This window comes from Xiphias gladius, chromosome 19, assembly GCF_016859285.1.
Source record: "Xiphias gladius isolate SHS-SW01 ecotype Sanya breed wild chromosome 19, ASM1685928v1, whole genome shotgun sequence".
In the NCBI taxonomy this organism is placed as follows: Eukaryota; Metazoa; Chordata; class Actinopteri; order Istiophoriformes; family Xiphiidae; genus Xiphias; species Xiphias gladius.
In genome coordinates this window covers 19,888,605-19,899,845 of record NC_053418.1, presented here as the reverse complement: position 1 = coordinate 19,899,845, position 11,241 = coordinate 19,888,605, and the positions used below count along the sequence as shown (strand labels likewise).

Below are 11,241 nucleotides of genomic sequence, written 5' to 3'. Positions count from 1 at the left end.
GAAAATTAACCACCAAGTTTCATAAATAATCCACAATAATTTATTGTGCAGTATTTCAGGTTTTTTTTTTTTTTTTAAAATTGTCCACCTTAACATTTTCACAATGTATTTCAAAGTGTACAATAAAGAAAACCAAAGCTGTCAACTTTATTTTAACCAGCTTCAAGTCAACGTTCAGTTTAAGCATGTAGCAGAATCACAAATCCTACATGAGGAATATTATACTAGATAATAACATGTGAGCAGTCCTTATCCCCTATAAATGTTTCCATTACCTACTTCTTCTCTGCACTGATTTAATGTTTATAATGTATATGCACTAAAAATCTATTCCTGCCTTTAATCAGCACATAAACGCAAATGAATATGTTACATATGCATATGTCCTGAAATTACTTTCCTTACAGATTTATCCTTTTTTTTCAATTTAAAATGTATTTTCTGAAGTTTTAATTGAAGGGCTAAGGATATTTGCCACATTTGCTCTTTAAAGTCTGCAAGTAGATCGGGTTTATGATGAATTAAGAAAGTCTCATTAGGTTATTTTACCATATGGCACGGCACTTTTCCGTTGAATTTTGAAATTAAAATGATCACAAACAACTTCAGCTGTTCAAAAGGAGAACACACGAATAACGTCAGGTTACTCTCTTGTTTATTCATTAGGATTACCAATAGCATCATGCAGTTATTTTTTTAAAATGTTTTTACAAAATGAAGTGTATGACACAATTCCCCAACATATCGATGTAACATTAACCAGGCCGGAGATCATTTCTTACTTATAAAAGTAAACATCATTTCTTTAGCTTCTTTTTTTCAGCCGGTTTGTCTATTTGACAAATGACCTGTTCTGAACATGCTTGACTGCCCACTGATTAAACTTTATATGCAAAACTAACCTTTCCCCCCCTCCATTTAATCATGCAGGTCTGCAGAGAGGCGCGTGTAAGTGTGTGTGTGTGTGTGTGTGTGTGCGTCATTTGCACGTAGTGTGTCAGACGTGATGTGGCCCGAGGCGCAGGACGGAGAAAGCCCTGCGGTGTTTGCGCAGCAGCAGTCGGATCTTGTCGTCGTCAGAGTCGGGGTCCAGGGGCTTGTTGTACTCCTCGTCCTCCACCTCGTTCTCCGAGGCCTCGCCGGCCTGCCCCGTGTGGCTGGCCTGCGTGGAGCTCGGCTCCGAGGCGCTCTTCTTCCTCCACTTGGTGCGTCGGTTCTGAAACCACACCTAAACACATGTTTTGTTTCTTTCTTTAATGTCTGTGGGTGTGACTCCTGATAAATGAACTGGTGTAACAGGTGTATCTTGTTTGCAGACATTATGAAACAGAAAGCAATGAAAATCCGTCTTTGCGGTTGTTGGTGGTGGTGCTGTTGACCTCCTCGTGATAATGACACAGATACAGAAATTTAAGTTATTTTCTATTCCTCCACTTGAGAGTAACAGCGTAAGGAAACTTTATTTTTGCAATACCTTTCAGAATAGGACCTACAAGGCACCTCACATAAAACCACAAAATACAACAAAAAATGTATGGGATCAAAGATAGAGAAATGGAACAAAAAAGAAGAGTAAGATGTTAAAATGTCACCATATAAGTAGCAAGTCATCTCCCTGGAAAGAGTCGGTTTAAAAGTCATTATGTAAATGCACTGTCAACCTTACCTTAACCTGCGATTCAGTCATTCCCAGGGAATAAGCCAGTCTCGCTCTCTCAGGTCCGGCCAAGTATTTGGTCTGCTCGAACGTTTTCTCCAGAGCAAATATCTGATGTCCACTAAATGTTGGTCTGGTGTGTTTCTTCCTGCCGGACAGCTCCACGAGAGGACCACTGCCTGAGCACGTCAAAGCAGAAAACATTACACTCAGTTGATCTAACTTATTACATAGGCTTGCACCTGCACTTAAATACCACAGTGTGTGTAAATAGCGGGGTTAATTTCATGTGTGTATAACCAAGGGGGGAAAAAAAGATGACCACAGAAGTATTTGCTTTCTCACAATTTTAAATTTAGATACTCTGTGTCATGTTCATTCTCTAGTCATAAACTCTACGTATTTGTTGCTCATATGCTGAGTGTTGAGACCGAATCAGTTGAATATTATTATTTAATAGGGTAGTGTAATATCTACATTAATAAACACAATATGCAGCACGATAGAGGTTTCAACAACATATTATCTAAAAATGACATTTTATAGATATTAGACTGCATTGATCTACCATCTTATACAATATAAGCATTATTCCCTGTTTCAAAACAATAAAAACAATAAAATTTGAGTCAAATCATGCATTTAACCTACTGTACTTTATAAATATGAGTTGTTGACACTATATACTGTATAGTTCTGATAAGGCTGTTTTCTGATTGATTCACCACAATGAATTTGTTGGTTTTCATGGCTTCAAGATCATTTCTTCACCTCTGAAAGGTAACATCTTTCTGTGGGGAGTTGTAGTGCAATGATGGGCTGCATGCTGAGCCCAGCCTGAGGTATTTAGACTCACTGTTGGTGCACTGCTGCCTCCCTCCTCTCCAGTCACAGCTGCCCTCTGCCCAGCAGCTCACACTGCGAGCCTTCATGGGGCACTCGGCGCCCGGCTTGGAGAAGCTGCCCAGTGAGGAGTTGTAGTCTCGGTTATAGTACATGGACGTGCTGGTGACGGAGGGGCCGAATCCCCCCATGGATGAGTATCCCGACAGCAGGGTGGTGGTACCCGTGGAGCCCACCCCTACCATGGAGCGACTCAGGATGTCGCTGATGCCGTGAGGCGTCCCTGCCTGCAGCTGGCTGTTCAGGGCCGGGTTGAGCTTGTAGAAAGAGTTGGGCACTGAATACTGACACACCGGTGCCTTGAGGTCTGAGGGGAATTGGTTCAGGCTGTTATTGAACAGGAAAGACCCCTGGATGTTGGGATCCATGGGAAGTTTGTAACTCTGCCTCCAGGTCTCAGTAACACATCCAGCAGGATCCAGGCAGGAAAAGACCTGTGATGGGCCCGCGAGGAGTTCTCTCACCCACGGGTGATGTCTGGATCTGGGATCCCACCCACCGTCACCAGATATTCGAATAATAAAGAGCACCAATAGCAATTTTCACAAAGTCCCTGGTGTGTGCCAAAGTTGCTACCACATCAGAAGCGGCGTAGCAGTGGATAAAACTCTTCACTCTCGCCTTTCACCTCTCCTCAGCCACAGCATGGCTTGCGATAGCTCCATATCGAAAGTTCTGGTTGAGCCCTCTGGACACAGATTTTAGTGTTCTCCTAAAGACATATGCCTCCTGCCGGCTCTCTCCTCAGAAATCATAAATAAGCAGTATCTGGAAATGGAGTGGCACCTTGATAAAGATAGGCCACATTAGAATGCAGCCTGGGATTGGCCTGGGTCTAACTGCATTAAGGCCTCTCCATTGGCTCCTCGGTGAAAGCCAAGCTTTTTATTGGAAGGCAGCAGATTAATAGTGTTTTGAACAGGTGGAGTGGGAACAAGTTGATTTTTTGATGGCCTGCCATGTCTGAGCAAGTGTGGTGGAGCTGAGGCAGCTGGACTACACAGAGGAGGAGAAAGGTTGCTCTGTTTTTTGGTTTAATACTGGAGAAATGTCGATTTGAAACAAAAAAAAAATACAGTCTTTTATTGTACATAAGATAACCATAGCCCAATCTAAACAAAATCTACATGTATGCACTAGTTTATATCTGTTTGTTTATATGATTCAGTTCATGAATATTCCAGAACCCATGTAACGTATGAGAATTTTATCTGTCAGTCGTTACTTTTCTCCTCCTATTTCATGCTTTGGAAAGATATTCAAAAAAAGCAAAGACACTGTCAGAAAGGTATTCGATCAAAGCACCATCCTCAAACAAATCTAATCCGAAACTTGACCTTTTTTAAACAATGTTTGTACAGTAAATGATGATATAAAGGAAAGCAGAGAATGAAAATGAATGGTGTGTACCACCTCATTCACAGATCTTCGCATCTTCATCCATCCTGTTATATCCTCCAGGAATACACCGCGTCTTTTCTTAGCTTTGAGTGTACGAGTGTTATAAATGTTTCATATCAAAGCATGGTTGGTTTTGTCTTAGCTCTTCAGACTAAGTAACTTTGAGATTTAAAAATATCTATAAAAGTCTATGTTAGATGATATTGATTGAGGAAATAAGTTATTGTAATACATATTTTGGTATAATATTCAACTAGCACGTCTAGTTTTTGAAAATACCAGCACAGTCATTTAAACGTCTCTCTTTTCCTGTAACAAGCCTCATATATATATATATAGGTTGATATTGGGCCAAATACTTGAAATTTTACAATACATTTGAATCGATTCTAATATTTAATGTTACATATCTATCACTCCGTTTGACAAGAGAAATTGCGTTTTTACTTCACTTCCTTCCACTTCACTTTGTCTGACTAAGATGAACTATATGATGTTATGGTGTCGTATTATGCATCACGTGAGTCTGGCAGTGGTTAAGATTATGTGGTCTATTGTTATGCTTTTTGAACTGGTGCATAAATGAAAGAGGTTTTCTGACTCCTGCAGTGTCTCTACTTTACGAACTGGCATATTTTAGCCACAGAGCGTGTACAGAATATTTCATGCTTGGACAACAAGGCCACAGTGTTTCTTCTACCGCATGCATTTCTATCCGCGTATCACGCTCGTAATGCACGTTAAAACATGCCCGCGAAGCCCGCGCAACCCGGCGTGACCTGCGGTCTCTCGGGCCTCGTGATATTGCTGGGTTTTCTGGGGAAAGTCAAGTGATTCCCAGTAACTTTCCAAGAGCCATGACGCCGTTTCAGAGTTCAGTCATAGCTTCATCCTGTCACATGATCGGGACCGCTGTGTGTGTGTGTGTGTGTGTGTGTGTGTGTGTTTGTTTCCTGTAGAGGGCGACAGAGAGAACGGATCTATGCTCCGCGACCGCCAACAACGGAGGAAAATTTTAAGTATGAACCTCTGCGTGCTGTCATCGCTCAGGTATGTGTGGAGCTCCTTCCAGTTCACACAGCCATTCCGGGAAGACATACCCAATGTTTTGGTGGCAGTTTTGATGACATGTTCTTATCAGTTTTGATGACGTGTTCTTATCAGTTTTGATGACATGTTTTATCAGGTGAACCCTCCCAGCGTTTCACTAAAATGAGGCCAAATTGCATTGCACGTCTTTAAGACCGTCTCGTGCGTCGGCTTCGATAAAATGGCGAAATTGGGGATCAAGACATTCAGTTATTTACTATGTTCACAATTTTCATAAAGAGGAACTTCAGCGGAGAAGGAAAACAGGTGGATTTGGTCACTGCACAAAGTGTCGCCATTCGGCATCTCCAGAGAAGAAAACATGCGTCTGATTTTAAAGTAAACAAGCAAGTACAGTGAACTTGATACGTACACTTTAGAAGTTTACATACAGGCGGAAACGGCATCTTATTATCTGCAACATCGTATGTAAACCAGTATAAACCCGACAGCGTTGACACCGCTCGTGGGATTTATTGCTGTGAAGATATTGGCACCGTTCCCCCCCCGGGCTCTTTAGGTAAATTTCCAAAAGTGTGGTCCCTCCCTCAGGACCTCCCCCTTCCACTCCCCCGTTGATCCGTGGCGAGGTTGTGTTTTGGAGCCGCACGTGCACCGTGCCATAAAGCCAGCCAGAAGCTCCCATCCCTCGACAAATGAACCCAGTCACAGACGGGCAACCCGAAAGAGGACTGCGCCATCCACCGCCTCATCATGAAGAAGGAGACACGCGACCTGAACTCTGGTGAGATATGCATCCTTGGGCCTTAATCTTTACAGACAACTTGATTTGTAAGTTACGATATTGCTTTCAGTATCAGTGTGATACTCTGTAAATCTAAATTTGTCATGTTGACTTTTCTTTGCCAAAAAACCTAAACAAAAAAAAAGTTTTGATTATATTAATCAACTAAATTGTGTTTTACATGTTAATCTCAAGCAACAAAACTATGAATTTTATGGTAATGGAATATTACTGTTGTATGAAAATCCTTACCTCCTTACTTTTCTCCAAATCTACTGACAGCTATACCATTATGTCGGTTAAGACAGTGACCATTATTGTTAAGAATTCGATCAGGTGAGATACAAAACAGAGGCATGTTGTTCATGTTCATGTTGTGCTGTAAAACAGATTGGAAGATTTGAAATAAATAGCATGGAGTTCGGGATTTATGACCTGTGCTGTAAAATGTAACAAAAAGGACATGAGAGATAACTAGAAACTATAGACTGTGGTTTACGGGAAATGTGCAGCTTAACACTGATGAGTAAAAGGCTTTTAATATACCAAGTAACTGGTTACCAGTATTGCTACAGATGTGTGAGTCACATCTGCAAGATGAATCTTTGGGCTTAGCTAGCAGGTTATCATTTAGTGCAACTTTTCCCTTGCCAAACGAAGAAATGCTTTGAGATAAAGCTTTCTCTTTTAAGTATCAATCTGAATTGAGGAATGGCGCACCCTCACCAGTTCCCTAAAATTGAAAACAAGAGCGTCTTTTACTTTCAGTATTACTCGTTATCATACAGTTTGATAGTAGTAAAATCGTCATAATTACTGCAGTAAAAAAGCATAAAACAGAAACCATTTGGGTAATATGGCCATATTCGCAACAGCCTGAGTTTATTAGGATGATTTATTTCTGATTTCGCCAAGGTCAATCGTATAAACAGTTTTTCATTGATAGCATTAAACGAGATGGAGAAAGTCATTAATTAAAAGAGGAAAAGTCCAGTATTCACTTCTTATAGTCCAAAATTCTGCACAATTTCAGCACAAATTTGCAGAATAATTTATTATTTACTACACTGCAGTAGATACAATAGTTTCTGGCTTCTTGTTGTTGTGATTGCCTGTTACACATGCACATTGTTGTGTAGATTTAATCTAAAAGATTGGACTGAAAAAGAATTCACTGTACGCAAATATGGCTTGCACATGAAGATTCCTAACGTTGGTTTTGTCCTCTTGCAGTTGTTGCATCAGAGGCGTCACACTGGTGCAGCCTGTTCTGGCTCAGACCTCTGTCCTTCCACCATCAGGCTAAGGGAGACATGGTCCGCCTGAGCCAGGGGTGTCGACTCGCAGAGAGGATGGGGTACACATTCAGAGACAGTCTGGTGTTCAGCAACCGCCCACTGAAAGTCCGAGAGAAGATTCGTCTGAGGGTGGAGAAGGATATGTTTATGTGGCATGGAGCCCTGCGAGTAGGCTTCACCAACGTGCCGCCCACAGCCAGATCTCTGCCTCTGCCCTGCGTGGCCATGCCCATCCTCACTGACGCCCCTGGGCACTGGGCTGCTCCTGTGCCTGAATCCTACTGCCAACCAGGTTCACAGCTGGAGTTCTGGGTTTCAAGGGGTGGCACCATGTACGTCACAAGCAAAAACTGCATGCAGCACAAACTGCTAACAGGAGTGGACCTCAGAAAGCCGCTGTGGGCAATGATAGACATCTACGGACAGACATGCTCCATTTTCCTGCTGGGTAAGTTTGCTACCAAATAACCATGATGTATTGTTGCCTTACTGCCTTATTTTTGCTTTCAACCACCACTGTTTGAATGACTGTACTCTTTGTTGCAGGCTCAGAGAGAAGGATAGGGATTTTCACTCAAAGATCCCGTCCTGCTCCTGAACACCTCACCACACCTGATGTTGACATCCACTGTGGTTCGATTTCTGATGTCTCAAGCCTCAATGGAAACAGTGATGAATCCATCTCCTCTCTTGACACGGAAGGCCCAGCAGGTAAGAAAGAGTTCTTCCAACCAAATACTCCATGATTTCAGTGTTTTGAACATTTTGAGCGACAGAGGAGGAGGATGAAACCGTGTTGTCAGTCTTGTAATGAAGATTCTGCTCTTCACTCATAGATGAAGACTGTGTGGTGTGCAGGGGAAAAAAGGCCAGAATCACTCTGCCCTGTGGCCACCAGTGTTTGTGTAAACACTGCAGCCCCCGAGTCCTCCAGCAGTTTGGCTTCTGCCCACTCTGTCGATATGTGATCAGAGCTCCATCAGCGGAGGAGTGATGCGTCTCTGGGGCGCTCTCAGCTCCAAGACACCAGAAAGCTCCTGAGTGACCGCACTGAAGAATGCACTAAGAGTGGCACCTGCTTAATGTGTCCTTGTAGCCCAGTGGTTGGGGAGGTTTACTGTGTGGCCACAGCGTCCCTTGTCGAAGCCCAGCCAGGAACCTCCGTCACATGTTTTTCAACTCTCTCTCTTATTATGTAAATGTTGTACTGAGATGTATATGTGAAGATAGTGAACTGGAGTATTTTCTGATCATGTGAGAGAATGAGTGAAACTTTACCTCTTAAGGTAGATGGGGATGAGATTTGTTCTGGTGAGGACAGCACAAGGTGTAATGTAATACATATAATATAATAATAAAATTGTACATTATATTTTTGCTCATTGATTTTATAAATCTTAAATCAATCTTTAATTTTGTAAAATTTGTAAAAATTGTATAGAAATGCTGTTTTATATTTTTTTAAATCAAAATATCATATTAAAATATGCCTGTAAAATTAAATGTTATTGTGACTATCACATCAGTCTCCTTTCTGTTATTCTTATACTAGTTAAATGTGTTGTTCCGATACTTGTTGTAAAATGTGTGTACGATACAAATTCCCCAAAATTCCGAAACAATCTCGATTCAAGTTCCACATAGCCACTTGTTCCCGGTACAGTAAGTGGACCTTGAGTAGAGATTGTTTGGTCGGCTGCTCTTTACAAGGTCAAGAATGAACTGTCAAGCCCAAAGTAAGAGCATGTGGATTTTTGGAAAGAATGATTTGTAATTTTAGAAAATAAAACACAATAGTAGCACATGACAGAAATCATGAATTTCTGCCCTGACAGACCACAGATGAAACTAAACTTGCAACTGCTAATCATTGCGCATGTGGTGGTTAACAAAGATTAAAAAGGCAGTTAGTCAATCAATGAAGAGACTGTCCCCTGATAATTTAAGATGAAAACAGTGTTTAGAAAAATTATTTACCGTTCCGTGAGTTATGTTGCACCTCGTAGGGCAGGGCTCCTCGTACTTGATGTACGCAACAATCCGCTAGTTTCATTATTACTTGTTTACAATTCTGGTTTTACAGGCTTAAAATAAATAAGTAACAAAGCTGGTGACAATAAAATACTGTCATGTGTCTGTGGTTTGACCTTGAAGACCAAAAGTGGCTGATGGTGCAAGAGATAACCACCATCAGCACCAAAGTTTTTTTTATTTTTTATTTTTTTATTGAAAACTGAAAAAGCTCCATATGCTTATAGATGATTGCTTGTCTGGTACATGGAGGTTTAATAAAATAGATGTTGGATCTCTCCTCCTGTTCCACATACTATGCAGATTGTTTTGCAGATTTTGCCTGACTGAAAAAGAATCCCAAATACAAACACAGGCTTTGTCTTTTCCGTAACTCTCGTGATTTGCATGTCAAGAATATGCATTCCAGTAGTAAATACTGTACGCCACAAGAAACAGCAGATCAGACTAATAACAGGTTTTGTCCTCAGCCACCCGTTGTGGGCTATGATCAATATCTATGAGGAGGAATGCTCTATTTATTGGATAAGCATGGGTGATCAGGTTCATTGTATGCAAAATATACTGAGGAACCATTTTTTTCCTCTCATCTCTTTTTCCACATGTAAAATCTAAGCCCAATAATAATATGAATATACGAGAAAACTGATATGATTTGTCTCTGACTCTCATGGCATCCCAATGTCTTGCCTCACTTAATGATGACAGCTGCCACAGTGTGGACCCTGAATGTGCTGAAGTTAAGGAAGCCTTTCATTAAGTCGAGAAACACATCCCTTACCTGGCCAAGGAAACCCTACAAGATCACAATCAGAGCCAGCAGGCAGCATCAATATAGAAAGCGAAAATAATTCTACTGTAGAGCAACATATTGTTTTGCACCTTGCACTCAGGTGACAGAACCAACATTTGGTAACTTATTGTTTGGACTTTCATATGCTGATTATTTTGGAGATGTAATCTAGAGAAGGAATTCACTGTTTGAGAACAGCTGCTGTTTTTCTTCATGAAGTCCAGTCAAATAACAATGTGTGTGTGTCCTATTGTGTGCTGCTCTGTCGGGGAGGTCACACAAGCTTGATCCATGAAACATATCTAATAGACAGACCTGCTCAAATTCCACAATATTTTTCAAACGTATTGGTGGTAGCGATGATATGCATTCAGACTTTAGTCTATTGAGATGTTCTGTCTTGAACGTTTATACATTGCCCTTAGGCAGCTATAACAATGCATTAAGCTGTTATGTGTAGATATTACAATATTTATTAGGATAAGTATTATTTGACGTAGGAGGTGTTCTATGAGGTTCTGTGCAGATTGATGGTGGCGTGTTTGCGATTCTGCCGACATCTGTCGGTGCCCCTGCTAAAATATTCACTTCCCACAGTTCTCTTCAGAACCACTAAGAGGCAGTGTGGTTCTGCTTATCGTGTGAATGTCCATTGCAAAATAAAATCTGTGAAAGTGAAATAAGAGAATATTTTGGCAAAGTGTAACTTGTACGCTGGTTTTCAGAAATGTGAGTTTGTTGCAGAGAATAGTGTCTAATTTTGCACAAAGCATAGCATCAACGAGAAGTAATGATCCATTTATAAACATTACAAATACATTTTAGATCAGCAATGGAATAAAATTTGAAACTATTTTCAACAACTAGTTTCACAGATGTAATAAAGGCAAAGTATGCATCATAAACTAAATATGTCTTTCCACATCTGTTAATCACATGTTTCTCATCTGAAAGTAACTCAAGATGTCACTGTGGAGCTGCCTGGCTCCAACGTGAAGATGGACTCCAGAAAAAAAGAGAGAGATGTGACCTTTGCTGTCTGATCTTGCAGCCAACCTGTTAAATATTTATCTTGGATGGCAGAGCAGAGAGCTGCTTCTGGACTCAGGATGCAAGAATCCAGCGAGCCAGCAGGCCTCTGCAGACTAATATCTCAGGACAAGGAAGCGCGGGAGTGGGAACTGACTGTTAAACCTCTCAGGGGCTAAACAGAAACTTCGCACTTGCACTGTAGTTACAGGAATTCAGCTGATCTACTGTGAGGACAGTGTGGACTGAAAAAGGAAAGCAAAGGCACTACTTTCGGCTTTGCTGCAGGGGTTTT

General features: G+C 41.2%; 2 protein-coding genes across 2 annotated transcripts; one reads left to right on the top strand and one right to left on the bottom strand.

Annotated features, from left to right (window-relative positions):
• Window positions 1-231: 231 nt before the first annotated feature.
• On the bottom strand, window positions 232-3,340 carry nkx6.3 (NK6 homeobox 3). Its single transcript, XM_040154220.1, has 3 exons — window positions 2,514-3,340; window positions 1,667-1,836; window positions 232-1,228 (listed from the first exon to the last, which is right to left on the bottom strand). Exons 1-3 carry the CDS (start codon window positions 2,926-2,928, stop codon window positions 998-1,000), a joined length of 816 nt encoding a protein of 271 aa, XP_040010154.1. The 5' UTR covers window positions 2,929-3,340; the 3' UTR covers window positions 232-997.
• A 183-nt stretch (window positions 3,341-3,523) lies between these two features.
• LOC120804696 (E3 ubiquitin-protein ligase NEURL3) lies at window positions 3,524-8,592 on the top strand. Its single transcript, XM_040154219.1, has 6 exons — window positions 3,524-3,576; window positions 4,921-5,011; window positions 5,603-5,795; window positions 7,029-7,541; window positions 7,640-7,804; window positions 7,930-8,592. The coding sequence occupies exons 3-6, from the start codon at window positions 5,765-5,767 to the stop codon at window positions 8,085-8,087; spliced, it is 867 nt and encodes a 288-aa protein (XP_040010153.1). The 5' UTR covers window positions 3,524-3,576; window positions 4,921-5,011; window positions 5,603-5,764; the 3' UTR covers window positions 8,088-8,592.
• Window positions 8,593-11,241: the final 2,649 nt, after the last annotated feature.

Bases quoted from the DNA above. Each gene is read 5' to 3' on its own strand.
- nkx6.3 (XM_040154220.1), bottom strand. From the start codon at position 2,928: ATGGATCCCAACATCCAGGGGTCTTTCCTGTTCAATAACAGCCTGAAC. The intron at 1,837-2,513 runs GTGAGTCTAAAT...TGACGTGCTCAG, and splicing joins GAGGCAGCAGTGCACCAACA to GCAGTGGTCCTCTCGTGGAG. The intron at 1,229-1,666 runs GTAAGGTTGACA...ACATGTGTTTAG, and splicing joins TGACTGAATCGCAGGTTAAG to GTGTGGTTTCAGAACCGACG.
- LOC120804696 (XM_040154219.1), top strand. From the start codon at position 5,765: ATGAAGAAGGAGACACGCGACCTGAACTCTG. The intron at 5,796-7,028 runs GTGAGATATGCA...GTCCTCTTGCAG, and splicing joins GACACGCGACCTGAACTCTG to TTGTTGCATCAGAGGCGTCA. The intron at 7,542-7,639 runs GTAAGTTTGCTA...TCTTTGTTGCAG, and splicing joins ATGCTCCATTTTCCTGCTGG to GCTCAGAGAGAAGGATAGGG.